Consider the following 23,514-nt stretch of genomic DNA (forward strand, 5'->3'; position numbering starts at 1 on the left):
CGATCACTTAAATCTCCAGCTCAATCTGCATCCACATAACCTCTGAGAGTGAGATCTCCGGATGCAGATATCAGATTTAACCTTTTAGTTTCTTTAAGATATTGAAGAATTCTATTAATTGCATTCCAGTCTCTTTGGCGTGGCTTCCTTACACATCAGCAGAGAATTCTGACGGTGGCTGTGATATCCAGACGAGTTGTGGTTGCTATGTACAGAAGCGCCCCCACTGCTTGTCTGTAACTCTCATTGCTGGATAGCAGCAACTTTAAGTAGGACGGATCCATTGGTGTTGATGCACTTTTGGCTTCTGACATTTCAAACTGGTTTAGTATTGCGGAAATTTTAGATTTTTGGTTGAGAAGAAAACTCCCATCTTCCTCTCTCTGGATTTGGATTCTCAAATAATATCTCACATTTCCAAGGTCCTTATTCTTAGAGTGCTGGTTGAGAATTTCACCTAGCTTTGCAATTTCTTTTTCATTTTGGTATCTCAGTAAGCTCCCATGTCTGGAGTTGGTGAAGGGACTCCATCTCCTCATTAGCGGCATTTATCCACTTCTGCTTCTCGTGGACAGGCAGTTTTTTTGCATCTCTTGCCATGACTGTGGCTCTCTTTATGGGAGAGTTCTGACCATATAGGAAAGACATCTAGCTAGGATACCTTTGTTTGGCCTTTCTGATCTACTGACTGGAGGTTGACTTGGTTCTTCTGTGTCTTCCTTGGTGGTTTCAGAGCTTATCCACACTTCAGTGTTTTCCTTTTCGGTATCTGGGTTTGGTGATAGAGATTCTTGTTCTTGCTTCTTAGGTTGAATAACTGGTGTAACTTCATGGAATTTGAGCTGTAGTTTTCATCAATCACTACATCTCTCCTGATTGTTACTGTGTTGGTTTCTGGGTGCAGGATTCTGTATCCCTTTTGAGTTTCGCTATAGCCCACCAGGACTCCTTGCTTTGCGTGTGATTCCCACTTGGAACGTTTTTCTTTGGGAACATGCATAAATGTTTTGCTTCCAAATATTCTGAGGTGCTTCAGGTTAGGCGTAGCTCCATAGCTCATATGGAATTTTATTTGTGGCTTTACCTGGCAGTCTGTTTTGAAGATAGCAAGCTGTCATGATGGCTTCTCCCCAATACTTTGTAAGTTGATTCTCATCAAACAACATACTTCTTCCACTTTCACAGAGAGTACGGTTCTTTCTCTCTGCAATGCCATTTTGTTCTGGGCTGTAGGGAATGGGAGTCTGGAACACGATTCCATCCTTTTTCAAAATGGTTTGCACCTTACTACTTGTATATTTGGTTCCATTATCTGCACACAGGGCTTTTGGTATTCTTCCAAAATTGTTAAGCACTACAGCAAGATATTCTTCAGGTTTCTGTGGAACATCATCCTTACTGTGAAGCAGGTAGGCGACTGTATATCTGGAGTAGTCATCAATAAATTTGAGAAAATATTTATTCTTTCTAGAGGTTTGAACACTCATTGGACCACATACATCTGTATGTATCAGATCCAGTGGCTGTGCAGATCTAGTGGTGCATTTTTTAGGAAAGGATTTTATGGACATTTTCCCTTTACGTCAGCTAGTGCACTTCATCATTTGACTACACTGGTTGATTTCAACATCATTTGCAAGTTGACCTAGCTTCCTTATAGCTTCTGGTTCTCTGTGCCCAAGACGTCTGAGCCATACATGGATACAGGTCTTATGCAGATCTTGTCTAGCACTGTACACTCTTTCTTTGTATTTTAGCTGATAAAATTCATCTTGGATTTTTCCTTCTGCAAGAGTGTGACCCTTCTTTGATTATCTCTAAAAGTAACTATGTTCCCCTTTTGCGTAGCTTCTTTATTGACAGAAGATTGCTTTCAAGGCTGGAAACACAGAGAACATCCTTTACTGGGATCTTTCTGATTTGTGATGAGGAAAGTGGACAGTGGAGGTAGCTGTCTCCTACTGCTTCTGAAGTCATATAGTAACCATTAGCTAAGATGACCTTTTCTGACTTGCTTTCATTAAGGTCAGTGAAGATATCCTTATTATTTGTCATATGGCTGCTTGCAACAGAATCTATCCACCATATATGCTTTGCAGATGGGCCTGTACTGGCATTAAATGCAGCTTCATCCTTGCAGAATCTACCTTTACAGCTGTTTTAACCCCTTGATGACTGTTCTGCTTTTTAAGCTGACTTATTCTTGCTTTCCAGATTCTGCAGTCTGCTTTAGGCTATGTGCACACGTAGCGTTTTAAAACGCTCACTAAAAACCGGACTCCTTCCCAGAAATCGCGCATTTTTTTCAGCGCGATTTCACCGCGATTTTACCGCGATTATGATCGCGATTTTGCCGCGATTTTCGCGTGCGATATTCAAGCACTTTCCAAGCGATTTGAAGCATCGCTTGGAAAGTGATTGACAGGTTGGTCACACTCGTCAAACATAGTGTTTGACAAGTGTGACCAGGTTTTTACTATTGAGGCCGCCTATGCGGCATCAATAGTAAAAGATAGGATGTTAAAATGCTAAAAAAAAAAAAAAAAAAAAATCGGGGTATATTTACCTTCCGGCGTCCCGCGCTGCATTCCCGGGCCTCAGCGTTCCCAGTAATGCCTTGCGAGACCTGTGATGACGTAGTCTCGTGTTGCTATAGCGATCTCGCGAGACCGCTAGAGTCACGCGAGACTACGTCATTATAGGGCCTTGCCACAAGGCATTACTGGGAACGCTAGGCCGGGAATGCAGCGCGGGACACCGGAAGGTAAATATACCCCGATTTTTTATTTTTTATTCTTTTTTTTACAGGGGTATGGTACCCAGGGCCTGGAGGACAGTCTCCTCTCCTCCACACCGTGGGTACCAACCGCACATGAGACGCTTAACTTCCCGCATGGTGGGCATAGCCACATGCGGGAAGTAAGCGATTCTCATGCATTCCTATGGGTGCGGAATCGCGGCAATTCTTTGTGATTCCGTACAAAAGAATGAGCATGCTGCGATTTTTTCCGCGATGCGATTCCGCCGCGGAAAAAAGCGCAGCATTAGCACAGCATGTGCGGAATACCATAGGAATGCATGGGAGGCGTTCTGTACACGATTTTTAAGCGTTTTCGCATATAAATCCAGCAACTAAACACTCATAGATAGGAATGAAGTTGTTGCACCAAACATATTCAAACACTGGGGATAGGAGTTTTCTGAATACAGAAAGCCCACCTTAAATGTGAAATAACTTCATATCTCATATTTTTACATTCCAGGAGCATTCTTATGTTTGTCTTTTATGGAAAAAGCTTCCATTTGAAAATGTGAAATAAAATGAACAAAAGCTTTGTAAACATGAAACAAATGTACAAATTTCAGTAACAAAGCATATTTTAAATATAAATATACCTTTAAGTAAAGCAATTTAAGAGTCAAATATAGAAAAATCAGAGGCTACAGGATGCTTTTTCAATAAAGATAATTCAAACAATTGTTGCCTAGCTGGAAACAGCAATGGGTATTAAAAGGCTGTTGGCAATCAGATCTTACTCTTTTCTAGTGTTTCCCCCTCCCTTTCATATATACAGAAGACAGAATGAAGACATAAAATAAATCTCAAACGTTTTAACTATAACTATATTTTAGCATTTTATGCACCTGCTTTTAGATTACTGCTTACAAATGAGTGGATGTAAACACCAGGGAACCATCCACTTGGGCAGAATTATTAATGATATGTTCTTTACAGCAGTCCAGCTAATATGTATTCTTCCAATATTTTCTGTGCTTTCCGAAACTGTTCTCTTTGTATAAAGTAACTCTCTAATTTGTTATCAACATTTTTTCATGAATAAAATATAAGAATTTGACCTTTTTAGAAATGTTTCAGCATCACATTATCTAGTTCATATTTTCCCCAAAGTAATTCTTAAATAACTGAAGATAAAGAGATATTCTGGTTTCTAAAATTTAAGTAAAAGAAAGCACCTTTATTTTTGCAGCCTCAAGAGCTTTCTTTCCATCCCAGGCCCAGCTTCTTTTGGTAAAGTAGTTCACAGTCGCAAATTCAATGAGTGCCGAAAAAACAAAGGCATAGCACACAGCTATAAACCAGTCCATCGCAGTGGCATAAGCAACCTTTGGTAGTGAGTTCCGAGCACTTATACTTAGTGTTGTCATGGTTAGCACTGTTGTAACACCTGTGAATAAGAAGTTGAAAATTTCAGTTCATAATTTTTGTTGTGTCTAAATTCCAATTTATGTAACTTCAATGTAAAGTAACACTGACAACAAGAGGCAATACGTTCAAATAATACAGCTCTGGAAAAAATTAAGAGACCACTGCACAGTTTTATAAAAATCAACTTCTCTACAAGTCTGTCAGCCATTCCATTCCAGTGTCAGTTGAATTCCAACCAGAGTACACCTCATTATACTTAATGTGCTTCTGATTAGGTGATCACCTGAACCAAATCTTATCTAGCGAAGGAAAGTATAAAAAAATCCCTGCTGTGGTCTTCACAATCCTCTTGCAATAGGACAAACTGGATGGCAAAACAAGTGCTAGTAATATCCCAAAAGTAATAGGAATGAAAAAAATAACTTTTAACCATGCCAAAGGATTTGAAAATAAAAGTCTTGAGACGAAAAGAAGGACTCAATTCTGGCTTTACTAGCAGAGGGATACAGTGAGTGCCATGTTGCCTCCATCCTTAAAATTGTTAAGACGGCAGTCCATTACAACAAAGTCAAGCAGCAGACATTGGGGACAACAAATCTACAGACGGTCAGAGGGCAAAAATGACTCTCCACTGACCAGGATGACCGACATCAAGTGACCTACAAAAGGAATGGCAAATGGCAGCTGGGGTGAAGTGCATGGCAAGAACATTTCGTAACAGGCTCCTAGAGGCAGGATTCAAGTCATGTAAAGCTAGAAATGAGCCGTTCATCAATCAGAAGCAAAGGAGAGCCTGGCTGAAGTTTGACAAAGACTATAAGGTTTGGACCATAGAGGACTGGAGTAAGGTAAGCTTCTCTGATGAGTCTAATTTTCTGCTTTGCCCAACACCTGGTCACCTAATGGTTAGAAGGAGACCTGGAGAATTGTACAAGCCACAGTGTTTTGCACCCACTGTGAAATTTGGTGGATGATTGGTGATGATCTGGGATGCATCAGCAAGGCTGGAATTGGGCAGGTTAATCTTTGCGAAGGACGTTTGAATCAAGCTGCATACAAGATTATCCTGGAAAAACAATTGATTCCTTCTGCTCAGGCAATGTTCCGCAACTCTGAGGACTGTTTTTTTCAGCAGGACAATGCACCATGCCACACAGCTGCTAGGTCAATCAATGTGTGGATGAAGGATCACCACATCAAATTCCTGTCATGGCCAGCCCAATCTTCAGACCTGAACCCCATTGAAAAATTCTGGAATGTAATCAAGAGGAAAATGGATAGTCACAAGCCATCAAACAAAAAAGAACTGGTTAAATTTTTGTACGAGGAGTGGCATAAGGTCACCCAAAAGCAGTGTGAAAGACTGCTGGAACGCATGCCAAGATGCATGAAAGCTGTAATTAAAAATCATGATTATTCCACAAAATATTCATTTCAGAACTCTTCCTGAGTTAAAACATTAGTATTGTTGTTTCGAAATGATTATGAACTTGTTTTCTTAGCATTATTTGAGGTCTGCAAGCATTGCATTTTTTGTTATTTTGACCATTTCTCATTTTCTGAAAATAAATACAAAATTTAGTGCTTGGAAATTCAAAGACATGTCGGTAGGTTATAGAATAAAAGAACATTTTACATTTTATTAAAAAATATTCCTGTAAAGAGAAAAATCAGGCAAACTGAAAATTTTGCAGTGTTTTTTTAATTTTTGCCAGAGCTGTAAGTGTAATAAATAATAAAACAATATACAGCATATAAAAAAGAAACACACAGAAATAATAATAAATATTTAAAACATTTTACACAGGTTTGAGTAGAACCCAACTTTACTGATGAGTCTATCCTTCACAGAAGCTCTCCTTATTAACAACACTTCAACACAGATAAGTAACTGACATATTAGTAAAATAATGGATTAATTTCAATACATCATTGTTCTCCAGCTAGTAGTTTAAAAGTTGATTGTTGCTCTTGTATTTAATAAAGACATCGTATAGATTGATCAACATACTCAATCTGCAACTGGCTCGCTGGCCAGCACTTTTAAGTGGCTGGTCAGTTAAGCTACAATTTGCTCATGATAAAATTAAATAGAAGTGTTGGCCAGTAATTTGGCCCAGCTGGAGGAGCCTATGTGCTACCCAACAGAAGAGGAGACATTAGGAGAAATGTTATGAGTAGCATGGTGGTAAGGCCTGTCTCACACTTCCGTTTTTGACCATCAGTCAAAATCCGCCAGTTTTTGAAAAAAACGGATCCGCTATTTTTTTTTGGCGGATCCGTTTTTTTCCCCATTGAGTTGCATTACCGGCGGATCTTGACGTTGGATCCGTTTTTTTGCTGATCCGCCAAATTTTTTGCGTCTGCCGACATGCCTGGACGGACCCTGCAACGTTTTTTTTGCTGCAGGATCCTCATTTTACAGTGCGCATGCCCAGAGAAAGGAAGTCAGCCGGGAATTTAACCCTGAAATCCTTTCTGGCGGACGAAAAAAATTCTCTCTCTGTCTCCCCTCTTCCCGGGCAGCGGTTCCTTTAAAATTCTTCATTCGGCGGATCCGTCAAAAAAACGGATCTGGTGGCATCCGTTCACATCAGTTAATAACGGATCCGCTTTCCGCCTTTTTGGCGGATTTTGACTGACACAAAAAACTGAAGTGTTAAACAGGCCTAAGCAAGACATCAAGTAATGTCATTATTACCAATGTTTCTGCTGTCTACGATCCTCACCAAAGCTGAAGCAAAGGAGTATGAAACATGTAAGATATATCAACATTTTCATTTTTCTTACAAAAAGTAGATTACTGCATGAAAAACAGTTATACGCAGTGATGTACATAGTTGTAGCTATAAGTGTGGTGCTTGGTTTTATCACGGAAGGTCCAATGTTTGTTTCTTCTCCAGATTCATTTAGTATCTCTCAGATCAATTACACTGTTCTACAGCTAAATTGGTTCGGAAATGAAAACATTTGAATGCAACTAATTTTGTGGTGCTGAAAACGAATATGATGCTTAAATTTGGGGATTATCTCTAATTTTCATGATCGAGAGGAGGTAGTAATTACTTATGACACCTTTCATGCAGGCTTATAGAAAAATAATGTCTTTGTTATTTCATCATCATCTTCATCAACATTATTGCATTGTTAGTAGCTTGTCTATTACATCATCTATTTAGTCTATTGAGCCTTTAGTATTCTATTATCTTAGGGTGACCAATGAAAAAAGACAGCTTCAGTTCCGATGATGTAATCCCAGTTACAGTTTCATCACCTATTGTTATAATTACTCTCTGTGTAAGGTGTATAGTTTTAGGATTTCTTAGCTTCATTTCTAAGTATATTGACATCTGTTTTGTCAGATATGCCTCGTTCTTGCATTAACAAAGAGGATAGTTTTTGCTACATAAGCGGAGTAGTCATTTTTACGTCATAAAGATAAAACTTGACTACCATGATAAGGAAAGCCTACAACCTGTATTTTGGCTGCAGAATAGGAGATAAGGACAAAAGTTGGACTTCACACATATGCTGCAATAGATGTGCAACACCTCATACCCAGTGGTTGCATGGGAAGAGGATATCTATGCCTTTTGCAGTCCCAATGATCTGGAGAGAGGCAACCGATCACACCACCAATTGCTATTTTTACATGATACTCCCCATTATCAAAGGAATTTCAAGGAAGTGGATTGTACAGTATCTAAACATTCCATCTGCAATACACCCAGTGCCACATACAGAACTGCCTGTTCCAAAAGAACCATAAACATTTTTAGTAGAGGCAAGTATTGAAGAAGAGGGTGCATGGTTTCATGAAACATCTTCCTCTCACAACCCAGACTTTCTGTCAGCAACATCAATGGAACCACACCTTATAACTAGGGATGAGCGATATTGCCCAATATTGTATCGGAATTCCGATTTCCAATATTGGAAAATATCGGATATCGGAATTTCCGATTTCCGATATCAATGCAAGTCAATGGGAGAAAAAAATCGGAATTACAAAATGACCACTACAGTGCTATGTAATGGATAAAATGGAGGAGAAACACCTCAGGATAATGGGGAAGGAGTTTGCAGAGGCAGAGGAGCAAAAAAATCGCTAGAAAAATGCACAGAGCGAAAGCTGTAGCAGGAAAACTGGTCACCATCTTCTTAACAGCGGTGTTTTTTCTTTGGGTTAGGATTAGTTGGGGTAGGGTTTATGGTTAGTAGGGTTAGGGTAAGGGTTAGGGGTTAGTTAGGGTTAGGTTTAGGGTTAATTAGGGTTAGTAGAGTCAGGGTTTACAGTTAGGGTTATGCTTATAGTTAGTAGGGTTAGGGTTAGGGGTTAGGGTTAGTAGGGTTAGGGTTTAGGGTTAGTAGGGTTAGGGTAAGGGTTAGGGGTTAGGGTTAGTGGTTAGGGTTAGTCAGGGTTAGAGTTAGTGTTAAGGGTTAGGGGTTAGGGATAGTCAGGGTTAGTTAGGGTTAGTAGAGTCAGGGTTTATGGTTAGGGTTATGCTTACTGTATAGTTAGTAGGGTTAGGGTTAGTAGGGTTTAGGGTTAGTAGGGTTAGGGTAAGGGTTAGGGTTAATGGTTAGGGTTAGTTAGAGTTAGGGTTAGTGGTAAGGGTTAAGGGTTAGGGGTTAGGGATAGTTAGGGTTAGGCTTAGGGTAAAGGTTAGGGGTTAGGGTTAGTTAGGGTTAGTAGAGCCAAGGTTTACGGTTAGGGTTATGCTTATAGTTAGTAGGGTTAGGGGTTAGGGTTTGTAGGGTTTAGGGTTATGCTTATGGTTAGTAGGGTTAGTGGGTTGGGGTTAGGGTTAGTAGGGTTAGGGTTATGGTTATGCTTATGGTTAGCAGGGTTAGGGGTTAGGGTTTAGGGTTAGTAGGGTTAGGGTAAGGGTTAGGGTTAGTGGTTAGGGTTAGTTAGGGTTAGGGTTAGTAGTAAGGGTTAAGGGTTAGGAGTTAGGGATAGTTAGGGTGAGGGTTAGAGTCTCAGAGGCTGAAGCATTAAGGGATTTCCGATTTCCAATTTCCGATGTGAAAAAAATATCGGAATCGGAAATCGGAATTCCGATATCGCAAATATCGGGCCGATTTCCGATATTTCAATATCGGAAAGCTCATCCCTACTTATAATACAGAGTGAACTGAATGGTCGTGTTAAAAGATTTGGTTCTGCCCAAAATAGCAGTTGATATCTTAGGTTCCAGGCTACAGCAGTGGAATCTCTAAGCAAGCGATGTTCAGATTCCTTTGTTCCGCAACTGTGAAAACAATCTTGTCCAATACTTCTTCGTGGACGTTTGCTCTTTTAGCAATCAACAACATCAACAGTTTAGTGGAAGCTCTAAAGATAAGTCATAATCCAGATGAATGGAGGATTTGATCAAAAAAGCCTACAAACTTGCAGCATACTGGCAGTGTGCTACCTTCAATTCCATTTGGTTAGACAGGTGTCTGACCTATGACCAACATTTGTAGTCCTTCTGTGGTGATTTAAAGGGGCTTTCCTTCTTACTTGGTCATCAGGGTGAATACACAAAGTATGTGGGATAGTCATGCAGAGAAAATATCACTACAATAAAAGAGACTGGCATCTCTGACATTCACTTCAGCCAGGGAGTAAAAATGTCCTGCATCCAGCACTTGTTGACCCACATAAAATTTTGTTACCACCATTGCGCATCAAGTCGAGCCTAATGAAGAACTTTGGAAAAGCAATGGATAATAATACAAAAGCATACAAGTATATTATTGATAAATTTCTAAGTTTGAATAAAGTAAAGATTCTTTATTGGACCTCAGATTTGGAAGCTTCTTAAAAAAGAGAAGTTTCTCCTTTGTTCCAGGGCTAGAAAAAGGCTGCATGGGTAATATTCACATTCATGGTAACTATTTTTTGGGGGAAATACAAAAGCAGATATCTATAAAGAGTTGGTGGAAAATCTCCTTAAAACTTATAAAGATCTTGGCTGTAAAGATTAATTTCTTACATTCGCATCTAGACTTATTTGCACTAAACTGTGGAGCAGTGACATGCACAGTGAGAGATTCCACCAAGATATTGTGACTATGGAGAAAAGATATCAAAGGAAATAGAATCCATCAATGCTTGCGGAATACTGTTGGACAATTATAAGAGATGATCCGATGCAGGAATACAAGAGACAAGCAAAAAGGAGTAATCTCTGAATAATGACCAAATTTGGTAGTGCAGTTTCTGTAACTGTTTATAATTCACAATAGTGTTTAGACATGTTTTAGTTACTTGAAATGTTGCTAAGTTTCTTCTAAAAAAAACAGAAAATCGGTATAAGAAAATATCACTGGGCAACAAATTTCAGGGAAGATTTTGTCCACTGAGAAAATTTTATTGTATCTTATAGACTTTGATATGCTTAACATGAATATGTGCTCCAAAAGTCTGCATCACGTAAGGTTTTTAACCCTTTCATAACCAGAGCTTTTTTCAAATTTTTTTGTTTTAGTTTTTCGCTCCCCTTCTTTCCAGAGCCTTAACTTTTTTTCCATTAATATGGCCGTGTGATGGCTTAGTTTTACTTTTGAATGACACCATTTGATTTTCCATGTCGTGTACTCGAAAACGGGAAAAAAATTCCAAGTGCGATGAAATTGCAAAAAAGTGCAATCCTACATTTGTTTTTGTTTTTTTTTTTTGCTAGGTTCACTAATTGCTAAAACTGACCTTTCATTATGATTCTCCAGATTATTACAAGTTCATAGACACCAAACATGACTAGGTTCTCTTTTATCTAAGTAGTGAAAAATGTTTCCAAAATTAGCTAAAAAAAAAAAAAATTGAGCAATTTTCCAAGACCTTTAGCGCCTCCATTTTTCGTGCTCTCGGGTTGGGTGTGGGCTTATTCTTTGCGTGCTGAGCTGACATTTTTAATACCATTTTTGTGCAGATATGTTCTTTTGATTGCCCGCTTTTGCATTTTAATGAAATGTCGCGGAGACCAAAATAATGTAATTCTGGCGTTTTGATTTTTTTATCGCTACGCCGTTTAGCGATCAGGCTAATACTTTTTTTATTGATAGATTGGGCGATTCTGAATGCGGCGATACCAAATATGTGTAGGTTTGTATTTTTATTGTTTTATTTTGATTGGGGCGAAAGGGGGGGTGATTTGAACTTTTATGCTTTTTTATTTTTTTATATTTTTAAACACCCTTTTTTTTTACTTTTGGCATACTTCAATAGTTTCCATAGCAAGCTAGAAGCTGCAATAGCGCGATCGCCTCTGCTACATAGAGGTGATGCTCAGATCACCTCTATGCAGGAGAATTACAGGTCACAAGGTGGCTCTAATAGCAATCTGCCATCAACAACCATAGAGGCATCAAGGAGACCTCTGGTTGTAATGGCAATGCAGCAATGACCCCCGATCATGTGACGGGGTCGTCGCTATGCGTATTTCCGGACCGGCATCTGGAAGTGCATTTAAATGCCCGCTGTCAGAGTTTGACAGCTGCATTTAACTACTTAATAGGCGTGGGCAGATCGCGATTCCGATTGCACCTATTGCGGGCACATGTCAACTGTTACAAACAGCTGACATGTCACGGCTTTGTGGTGAGCTCACTGCCAGAGCCCACCTCAAAGCGGGGGATACTGCCAGCTGATGTACTATTCCATCAGCTGGCAGTAAGAGGTTAAGAAACAACAGTTTATACTCTATATTATGACGTCCCAGACACTACATACATGTGAATCGAAGTCAGTAGCAAAAGCAATTGTTCAAAAGTGTTTTGCAGACGACTTTCGTATATAATCCATGTTAGATGCTTCTCGAACAAGATTCCAGCAATAGTCAGCCAGCATTGACGTCCTCAACTTTCCCTGGTACCTTTTCTCCATCAGCGCAATGTCTTTGCGAAATCCTTCACCATGTTCATCGCTAACGGCACCAAGATTGGCTGGAAAAAAGTCCAAGTGAGTATGTAGAAAATGCATTTTTAGTGACATTGCATTACATCAAATGATATGCTGTGAGCATGTTGTCCACGAGTTGTTCAAGTTCGGTGCCCTGCTGTTGCCAAGGAATTTGAAGGTCACATCTTTTAAAGGCTCTCCATGCCACTTGTTCAGCACCTTGCAAAAGACCAAAAGAACCTAATAACTGTAAGATACAATATTGTTACGCTCCTGGAAGACATCCAGGACTCACTTGAACCCCTCGACAGAGTTCGCCATCACCACCTCCTCAGACAAGGAATCCCAGATTCTCAATGCCCTAACAGTAAAGAATCCTCTTCTATGTTGGTGGAAAAACCTTCTCTCCTCCAGATGCAGAGAATGCCCCCTTGTGACTGTTACACTCCTTGGTATGGACAGATTCTCAGAGAGATATTTATATTGTCCCCTTATATACTTATACATGGTTAATAGATAGCCCCTCAGTCGTCTTTTTTTAGACTAAATAACCCTAATTTTGCTAATCTCTCTGTGTATTGTAGTTCCCCATCCCCTTTATTAATTTTGTTGCCCGCCTTTGTACATGCTCTAGTTCCATTATATCCTTCCTGAGCATTGATGCCCAAAACTGTGCACAGTACTCCATGTGTGGTCAAATCAGGGATTTGTACAGAGGCAGTATAATGCTCTCATCATGTGTATCCAGACCTCTTTTAATGCACCCCATGATCCTGTTTGCCTTGGCAGCCGCTGCCTGGCACTGGCTGCTCCAGGTAAGTTTATCATTAACTAGGATCCCCAAGTCCTTCTCCATGTCAGATTTACAGAATGCTGTATATCAGCTCTGAAAGGTGATGGCCGTAACTTATAAAGGCCAAAACTGCTGACAATTTTCATTTAATCAGTGTCTTACTCCCATCCCAAACCTCCACCAACCCCCTCTCATCGTCCTTTGTCAAATGTATTTCTCCCCGACTGTCTTGCTGCCCAGTTTATTGCCTTCACACTGTATTGCTCCATCCAGTATATTTCCTCTCCAGTTTATTGCCTCCCCAGTGCATTGCTCCCCCAGTGTATTGCTCTCCCAGTGTCTTGCCTCCCCTCTGTATCGCCTCCCCAGTTTATTGCTCCCCACTCTATCGTCTCCAAAGTTTATTGCTCCCCAAGTGTATTGCCACCCCAGTTTATTGCTACCCCAGTGTATCGCCTCCCCAGTTTATTGCTCCCCACTCTATCGTCTCCAAAGTTTATTGCTCCCCAAGTGTATTGCCACCCCAGTTTATTGCTACCCCAGTGTATTGCCTCCCCAGTTTATTGTTCCCCACTTTATTGCCTCCTGTTTTTTGCTCACCCAGTTTATTGCTTCCCTAGTTTTATTGCCTCCAAAGTTTATTGCTCCCCACTGTATTGCCATCCCAGGTAATTGCTGCCCACTGTATTGCCTCCAAAGTTTAATGCTTACCCAGTGTATTGCCTGTATTGTAAAACAACAAAACACTGTTCGTAGCATAGACTACTTCTTTTTGCCGGGAAGTTTCTATATTACACAGAAGTACGCAGAGTGATAACACGCTAGCACCTGTGTCACAGAGAAAATGCTGGGAAGGAAGCTAAAGACGTGTTCCTGCGTCTCTGCTGCCATTTTTTACCATAGGCAGCTAAGCCGCAGGATCGATCTCTGCCTGGCACACCACCTATGATGAGGGCAATTTGGCTATGGGCCCCTTGAAGCCTCTGGCCACATTGCTGTCATTATTAATTTATTAAACACCCTGCAAGGTTCCCCCTCCACCTTCGGGCCCCAGCGCAGATGCAACGGCGATGTTTCGGCTCCAAGTGTGAGACTTTCTATTTTATGCCTGATCAGTAGCAGTCAGGACCGGTGGCATGGTTACAGTCATCGCTACATATTTTCAGTGAGAAAGGCTTGAGAAAGGCTCACACTTGGAGCTGAAACGTCCCCATTATGGGCTATTAAGTAGCAATTTTTTTCACCTCTAAAAGCTGGCGTACTGCCTCCATTTTTTCTACCATATCTAAGATAAGACATTTAAAGCAATGAAGTGGGCCCAAAAGCTATTTAAAGGGAACCTGTCACCAGAAAAGAACACTATTAAACTTCAGATGTGGGGTTAATCTGCAGGTTAATAGCATTACTTACCTGCCTGGAGCCTGCACTTAGCCAAATGCTGTGGGGGAGAAAATTAACTTTATTTCCCTAGGCTGCGTTCCGACATCAGTCACGGGGGCGGCACTAGCACTGGTTCAGTCACCGCACTGAGAATACAGAGCAATGCCTGTAACCACTCCACCGTTCCTGACTGACACTGGCTATGCATTAGGATCAGCTGTTAGGCATAAAATAGCATTCTTTTGCCAGCTCCTATATTTTATACTGCCTTTTGATTGGCTGTACTACAGCATGTGATTAGACTCCCATCTTCATGCGATGCCATCCTCCTGCTTGCTTCATGTCGCGCTCCGGCACAGGCGTACTTTTCTGCCCGGTTGAGAGCAGAGCAAAGTACTGCAGTGCGCAGGTGCCAGGAAAGGGCAGAGAGGCCCAGCGCCTGCACACTGCAGTACTTGTACTCCTGCGCAGGATCGCAATGCTGAGGAAACTGTGCATGACGCAGGGACGAATAATCCACATGAAGCAAGAAGTAGGATGGCATCACATGAAGATTGGAGGCGCTGAACCAGGACAAGCGACAACCCTCGTACAGGAGTTATTTTCCTTCTCTTCCAAGTTGGGTTGGGGCAGATATACAGCATCATAGAAGAGTGTATATCAGCTCTGAAAGGTAATGGCCATAAATTATATTGGCCAAAACTGATGACAAGTTTCCTTTAATTTATATTTATTGGGTGCCAGAGATTATGGCTAATGGAAGACATAGAGCTCGGTTATCACTTTATATTTTTAATGATGTGTGGCTGATTGTATATAAATGGTGGGGTACATATCTATGAAGCAAACATAAGGTGGTGAGATTGAAACACGTCGCTTTAACCCCTTGGAATCACATTGTACAGAGATTTTTTTCACCACTGCAACATTTTTTAACCAGGACCAATAAAGTTTAATTTTTAAGGAGCTGGAACATCACCTAATTTTTATTTAACATATCTCGTCCCATCATATCGAAGTTCCATGCACCAGCGGGTTTGGTTGGTGAGCTGGCTGTGGTTTCTAACCACACTCTTTCTATTTTGTACATATCTATGGTCATGGGTGCAATATGGATGAAATAAATGCATATACAGCATACAATGTATGTGACCTTGTTATTTCCAGGGTTGCAGTGATCATCGTGACAAAGGTGAATCGTGGCTGGGAGATGTCGACATGAAGATCTACCCAGATGGAAAAGAATCAACAGCAAATGGCTCTAATCAGATGAGATGTCAGCGGTCACTGGATGTAAGTATTCTGTATCTGAACTGTGTGACTTGGAGTAATACTGTTATTTGTAAAATCCCTTAGGCCACATTTTCAAATTTGTGTGAAATGTCCATGACCTGCCAAATTTTTTTATTGGATGGCACACGGACTTAGTTTCATAGATCCATTCACACATCTGTGAAGATCACGGACCCAAGAATGAGATCTGCAAGACTCATACCATATTCTTTTCTGATATGCTTTTGAAGATCAGAAAAGGACTTACTCAGTGGGTCTGTGTGTTGTCTGAGAAAAAAATGAACAGCACATGCAGAAATGTAGCCTTATTATATATAGCATCATCCCTTAGTGTATAGTCTACTCACTTATTATGCATAGCACAGTCCTTAAAGGAGTAATCCCATCTCCAATATCCTATCCCAAAATGTAATAGGTGTAGTAATATTAGCAAATACCTCCAATTAGAAATGTAGTATAGTTCTTCTGATTAACTATATTGCTTTCCCCATGTGCAAGCATTGCAGTAGCTTAGGTATCCATAGTTATGGCCACACACATAATGACAGTTAGTTAGCTAGTCAGCTGTTAGTGGTCATAAACATGGATACCTAAGCTACTGCAATACCTGCACATGAGGTAAGCGACAAAGTTAACTAGGAGAACTATGCTACATGAAACAAAGGGTGGTTATTAATGGAGCACACTTGGACTGGGTCACGGTTAGCAGTGGGGTACCACAGGGGTCAGTTTTGGGCCTGCTTCTTTTTAACATATTTATTAATGACCTTGTAGGGGGCACAGAGAGTAGAATTTCAATATTTGCAGATGACACTAAACTCTGCAGGGTAATCAATACAGAGGAGGACAATTTTATATTACAGGAGGATTTATGTAAACTAGAAGCTTGGGCTGATAAATGGCAAATGAGCTTTAATGGGGATAAATGTAAGGTCATGCACTTGGATAGAACAAGCAAGATGTATAATTATGTGCTTAATTGTAAAACACTGGGCAAAACGGTCACTGAAAAAGACCTGGGTGTATGGGTGGACGACAAACTCGCATTTAGTGGCCAGTGTCAGGCAGCTGCTGCAAAGGCAAATAAAATAATGGGATGCATTAATAGAGGCACAGATGCTCATGAGGAGAACATAATTTGACCTCCATATAAGTCACTAGTGCGACCACACTTAGAATACTGTGTACAGTTCTGGACTCCGGTGTACAAGAAAGACATAGCTGAACTGGAGCGGGTGCAGAGAAGAGCGACCAAGGTTATTAGGGAACTAGGGGGTCTGCAATACCAAGACAAGTTATTACACTTGGGGTTATTTAGTTTGGAGAATCGAAGGCTTAGGGGTGATCTTATTACAGTGTATAAATATATGCGGGGACAGTACAAAGACCTTTCTAATGATCTTTTTACTCTTAGACCTGTGACGGGGACAAGGGGGCATCCTCTATGTCTGGAGTAAAGAAGGTTTTAGCATACTCACAGACGCGGATTCTTTACTGTAAGAGCAGTGAGACTATGGAACTCTCTGCCTTATGATGTTGTAATGAGTAGAGTTGAGCGAAACGGGTCGAACAATTTCAAAAGTCGCCGACTTTTGGCAAAGTCAGGTTTCATGAAACGAAACCCGACCCTAGGATGAGGTCGGCCACGAGGTCGGCGACTTACGCGCCAAAGTCGCGTTTTAAAAGTTTGCTTAGCGCTCTTTTTCAGCCAATCAGGATCCACGGACACTGTGGGCAACGTGATGACATAGGCAGGGGTCGCCACCATCTTTCAGAAGGGCATGCAAGTGATTGGCTTGCTTTGGTGGGCGTCACAGGGGTTATAAAAGGGCGTGCACGCCGACCGCCATCTTACTTCTGCCGATCTTAGCATAGGGAGAGGTTGCTGATTCTGTAGGGAGAGCGTTAGGCAGGGAAGAAGACAAAAAAACTGCTTCTGATGCTAGCGATTTTGCCTGTGCAACACACCAGTCACTGTGTGTGCAGTGCAAGGGGAGGCTATATTATGGTGGATCAGCGGTGTTGGTTGTTAGGCTGCCTTCTAAGGCTTCCTGACAGCTGCATTGCTGTTTCCCCACTGCTCTGCAAACTGCTTTTTTAAAAGCAATCCCAATTTTTTTTTTTGTCCTTCTAAGGTACTGAGCATGCATTTATTCACACCATACAGCGGTGTACGCTCCTCACACAGTACCGTGTAAAGGCTGTTATCACAGCCACAGTGAAGCTATCTGTGTGTCACTGTGGAAGGATAAGTGGAGGACTTGTTCCGTTCTTACAGACCTACACTCTAGGGAGATTCCTATTCTGCCCAATTCTACAATTCACTTTTTTCACACCTGTGCCATCAAGCCTGTGACATAGCGCTCTGATATTCAGTGGGCCTCACACAATCCAAAAGTGTCCAGTGTCCACAAGTGTCTGCAGAAATTCAAAATCTCTCTTATCCTGTAGTCACTTTTTTCACACCTGCTGCATCGAGCCTGTGACATAGCGCGCTGATATTCATTGGGCCTCACACAATCCAAAAGTGTCCAGTGTCTGCAGAAATTCAAAATCTCCCTTATCCTGTAGTCACTTTTTTCACACCTGCTGCATCGAGCCTGTGACATAGCGCTCTGATATTCATTGGGCCTCACACAATCCAAAAGTGTCCAGTGTCCACAAGTGTCTGCAGAAATTCAAAATCTCCTTTATCCTGTAGTCACTTTTTTCAAACCTGTGCCATCGAGCCTGTGACATAGCGCTGTGATATTCAGTGGGCCTCACACAATCCAAGTGTCCAGTGTCCACAAGTGTCTGCAGAAATTTAAAATCTCCCTTATCCTGTAGTCACTTTTTTCACACCTGTGCCATTGAGCCTGTGACATAGCGCTGTGATATTCAGTGGGCCTCACACAATCCAAGTGTCCAGTGTCCACAAGTGTCTGCAGGAATTCAAAATCTCCTAGAAATTCAAAATCTCCCTTATTCTGTAGTCACTTTATTCACACCTGTGCCATCGAGCCTGTGACATAGCACTGTGATATTCAGTGGGCCTCACACAATCCAAGTGTCCAGTGTCCACAAGTGTCTGCAGAAATTCAAAATCTCCCTTATCCTGTAGTCACTTTTTTCACACCTGCTGCATCGAGCCTGTGACATAGTGCTGTGATATTCAGTGGGCCTCACACAATCCAAGTGTCCAGTGTCCACAAGTGTCTGCAGAAAATCTAAATCTCCCTTATCTGTAGTCACTTTTTTCACACCTGTGCCATCGAGCCTGTGACATAGCGCTCTGATATTCAGTGGGCCTCACACAATCCAAAAGTGTCCAGTGTCCACAAGTGTCTGCAGAAATTCAAAATCTCCCTTATCCTGTAGTCACTTTTTTCACACCTGCTGCATCGAGCCTGTGACATAGCGCTCTGATAATCATTGGGCCTCACACAATCCAAAAGTGTCCAGTGTCCACAAGTGTCTGCAGAAATTCAAAATCTCCCTTATCCTGTAGTCACTTTTTCACACCTGTGCCATCGAGCCTGTGACATAGCGCTATGATATTCAGTGGGCCTCACACAATCCAAGTGTCCAGTGTCCACAAGTGTCTGCAGAAATTCAAAATCTCCCAGAAATTCAAAATCTCCCTTATCCTGTAGTCACTTTTTTCACACCTGTGCCATCGAGCCTGTGACATAGCACTGTGATATTCAGTGGGCCTCACATAATCCAAGTGTCCAGTGTCCACAAGTGTCTGCAGAAATTCAAAATCTCCCTTATCCTGTAGTCACTTTTTTCACACCTGCTGCATCGAGCCTGTGACATAGCGCTGTGATATTCAGTGGGCCTCACACAATCCAAGTGTCCAGTGTCCACAAGTGTCTGCAGAAAATCTAAATCTCCCTTATCCAGTAGTCACTTTTTTCACACCTGTGCCATCAAGCCTGTGACATAGCGCTGTGATATTCAGTGGGCCTCACACAATCCAAGTGTCCAGTGTCCACAAGTGTCTGCAGAAATTCTAAATCTCCCAGAAATTCAAAATCTCCCTTATCCTGTAGTCACTTTTTTCACACCTGTGCCATCGAGCCTGTGACATAGCGCTGTGATATTCAGTGGGCCTCACACAATCCAAGTGTCCAGTGTCCACAAGTGTCTGCAGAAATTCAAAATCTCCCAGAAATTCAAAATCTCCCTTATCCTGTAGTCACTTTTTTCACACCTGTGCCATCGAGCCTGTGACATAGCGCTGTGATATTCAGTGAGCCTCACATAATCCAAGTGTCAAAAGTGTCTGCAGAAAATCTAAATGTCCCCTGTCCTATAGACACCTTGTACCTTGTTTTACATTACTATATAGTTTGTAGGATTTTGTCTACATTTCTACCAAAAATGAGGAAGGCTGGTGGAAGAGGCCGTGGAATTGGGCGGGGGTTGGCAGCTGGTAATGATGGTGTTGGTGGTGGATCTGATGGTAGTGGCAAAAGCAAAATAGGACCAAATGCAGGAGGTGTTGAGCCTGCGTCATCGTCTGGCTCCATAAGGCTTCGAAGGCTTAGTTTTCTAGGAGTTGGCAAACCGCTTTTAACGCCAGAGCATCAGGAAAAAGTTTTGTCTTACATTGTTGACAGCCTCCAGCTCTATCGCCTCCTCTTCTGAAGTTGTAAAAAGTAAAAGCACTGAGTCGTCATTGGAGGCTCATGTTCATGAACCAAACCTTTCCTTGTGTCTTTCACCACAACCAAGATTGAAGGATGACGCAGGCCATACTACTGATTACTCCATGGAGCTGTTTTCACATACCATGCCTGGATTATCAAGTGAAATGGTGAATTACCCAGGCCAAGATGAATCTGACATGGAGTGCACTGATGCACAGCCGCTGATAGATGATTCTGCTGGTACATTCACTCAGAGCACTACATTGTCCTCGCAGTGTACAGAGCCAGATTCTGACCCTGATGAGACTCAGGTGCCCCTTCCCGCACACTATACCACCATACACGGTGACACAGAGGAAGGTGCACATGACATTGAAGAGGAGGTGATGGATGACCCAGTTGTTGACCCAGATTGGCATCCATTGGGGGAAGAGGGTGCTGCTTCCAATAGCTCAGATGAGGAGCATCCACAGCAGACATCAACATCGCAACAGCTGTTAACTGGCAGGCCCGGAGCACTCCAAAGACAGGTTCCAAAAATCAAAAGAGTTGCTGGACAGCTTGTCTAGAGGGTCAAAACATCACAGAGTGCTAGGTCGCAAAATGTCTGCCAAAGTAGGAAGAGTGCAGTGTGGCACTTTTTTGAACAAAAACCTCATGATCAGGCCAAGGTTATCTGTAAGAAGTGCGCAAAGACCTTTAGCCGAGGGAAAAATCTGAAAAATTTGAATACCAGTTGCATGCTTAGACATTTAACCAGCATGCACTTGCAAGCGTGGACACAACACCAAACCTCAAGTGCCACATGTGCAACTGATCACAAAGAAGGTAGTCAGCAACGCTACATTGCTTCCCCCACTGTAAGCCCACCGGTTAGCACAGCAGCAAATGTTGAGGTGTCGTTGCAAGGCCACAGCAGTCAGGGAATCCCACTGTTATATCAACGAAATACTGAATCTAGGCCATCAGAAAGAACACCAACTCCATCACCATCATCAACCCTCTCTCAGTCTGCCCTGTCCACCGCTACTTCCACCATATACAGCTCTCAAGTCCAGCTCACCCTCCCAGACACTATGAGTAGGTCAAGAAAGTACTCAGTCTCTCATCCACGTACACTGGGTTTGAACGCCCACATTGCCAAACTAATCTCGTTTGAGATGATGCCCTATCGGTTGGTGGAAAGCGCAGCTTTCCGCGAACTCATGGCCTATGCAGTACCACGCTATGACCTACCCAGTCGCCACTTCTTCTCTCGCAAAGCCATCCCAGTCCTCCACCATCATGTGAAAGACCCACATTGTCCATGCACTCAAGCAGTCAGTGAGTGGAAAGGTGCACAACTGATGCATGGTCCAGTCGGCATAGCCAGGGCCGTTACGTGTCCATCACTGCGCACTGGGTTAATGTGGTGGATGCAGGGTCCACAGGGGACAGCGGTGGTGGGACAGTGCTGCCTAGCCCACGGTATAGGAAACAGTTGGCTGTAGGCGTTCCACCCTCCTCCTCCTCCAGAAGCGAAAGCTCGTCCACAGAGCGCAGTCGCACGAGCACTCCATCTGCAGCTGCCACTGTTGCACACGAGGTGTCCCCCTATCGAGCAGCTAGTGGAAAGCGTCAGCAGGCTGTGTTGCAGATGATGTGTTTGGGCGACAGACACACCGCCGAGGTGCTGGCCGAGTACTTGAAGCGACAAACTGAGTCATGGCTGGGCAGTGTACATCTTGAGGCAGGCAAGGTAGTTAGTGATAACGGCCGTAATTTTGTGGCAGCCATAGCCCTTTCAAAACTCAGCCACATACCTTGCTTGGCTCACACCTTGAACCTGGTGGTGCAGTGCTTCCTCAAAAATTATCCGGAGTTAACAGCCCTGCTCCATAAGGTGCGAAGACTGTGCGCGCACATCCGCCGGTCGCCTGTACACTCCGTTCGTATGCAGAAGCTGCAGCGATTGCTCCACCTTCCCAACCACCGCCTCATTATCGACATTGCAACAAGGTGGAACTCCACCCTGCTCATGGTGGAATTTGTGCGAGCAGAGGCAGGCCATAATGCATTTGTGGGAGGATACACGGCCAGGCACTTTGAGAGCAGACATGGAGTTGACAGGTGTGCAGTGGTCGAAGCTGAAAGACCTCTGTAAAGTCCTTCAGTGTTTTGAGGAATGCACACGGCTGGTAAGCGCAGACGACGCCATCCTAAGCATGAGCATCCCACTTATGCGTCTGCTCATGCAAACTTTGACGCACCTTAGGCCTCTTTCACACATCAGGTTTTCGCCGTCAGGCGCGATCTGACGCTTTTGACAAAAACCGGATCCGGCGAAATGCAATGCCGGATCCGGTTTCCCCCCCATTGACTTGCATTAGAGCCGGATCGAGCCGGATGGCCATGCGTTTCATCCGATTTTCGCCGGATCCGGCAATGTGACGCGATCCGGCATCTGGAAAAAACGGCTACTGTAACATTTTTTGTCTCCGGCGAAAAAGCCGGACACGCCGGATCCGGCGTGTCCGGCTTTTTCATACAATGAAAGCCTATGAGCGCCTGATCCGGCGATAGCCGGATCCAGTGGCCGGATCCGGTTTTTTTGGTCTGAGCATGCTCAGTAGCTCTGCCCACAAGACATATATAAAAGCAAGACAGTGGGACCCTCAGCCACACTCAACATGACACCCAAGCCAAGAACCAGGAGCAGGAGAAGGCAGCAGACATCTTCAGCAGCACCATCAGCACCACCCCAAATGGAGCAGCATGCTGAACAACGGGAGGGGAGTCCAGCAGCAGATGAGAGACGGTAATTATCAAATCCCCCATTCCTCCAAACTAGGGCTATGGAATATCAAGATATTCATTGGCCCTTTGTTTCTCTTTATTCAACAGCCGCCCAATAGATGCAGCAGCAGCAGCAGCAGCAATGGCAGCAGCAGGAACACCACCCACAGCCATGGAGTCTGGCCATGAGGAAGACAGCACATCTTCTGGGAGCCCTCCCTCGCATCATCAGCGTTTGACGGTAAGTTTTTATTTCCAAAATCCATCATCTCTGTAATATATGTCTATTCATTGCCTTTTATTTCAAAACAGGAATCACAAGATGAAGAGGAGCTCCCAGAAGAAGAAGGAAGGGGTGGACAGACACTTGGAGTGGGCTCACAATTGGTAAGTTTTTTGCATCAAACGCAGAAACACAACATCACACTACACACAACACATAGAAAACAATGTTCTGCAGACCACACACAGCAAACAAATGCCTACATCCAAAGACATAACATTTTTTGTTTTCTTTTCTAGTCTTCCCAATCTGGTGCTCGGCCAAGAGGTCCTCGCAGCGCCTCCCGGGGTCGTCGGC

General features: G+C 42.8%; 1 protein-coding gene across 2 annotated transcripts in view; it reads right to left on the reverse strand.

The window, feature by feature from the left end:
• Positions 1-23,514, reverse strand: part of GABRA5 (gamma-aminobutyric acid type A receptor subunit alpha5) — a 377,180-nt gene that overhangs the window by 19,777 nt on the left and 333,889 nt on the right. For both annotated transcript variants that reach the window (XM_073541489.1, XM_073541490.1), the window contains exon 9: positions 3,976-4,187. In XM_073541489.1, coding sequence (XP_073397590.1) covers positions 3,976-4,187 — 212 coding nt within the window. The remainder of the gene's footprint in view (positions 1-3,975; positions 4,188-23,514) is intronic.

Source organism: Dendrobates tinctorius, unplaced genomic scaffold, assembly GCF_039654945.1.
Source record: "Dendrobates tinctorius isolate UK_male_01 unplaced genomic scaffold, ASM3965494v1 ptg000121l, whole genome shotgun sequence".
Classification (NCBI taxonomy): Eukaryota; Metazoa; Chordata; class Amphibia; order Anura; family Dendrobatidae; genus Dendrobates; species Dendrobates tinctorius.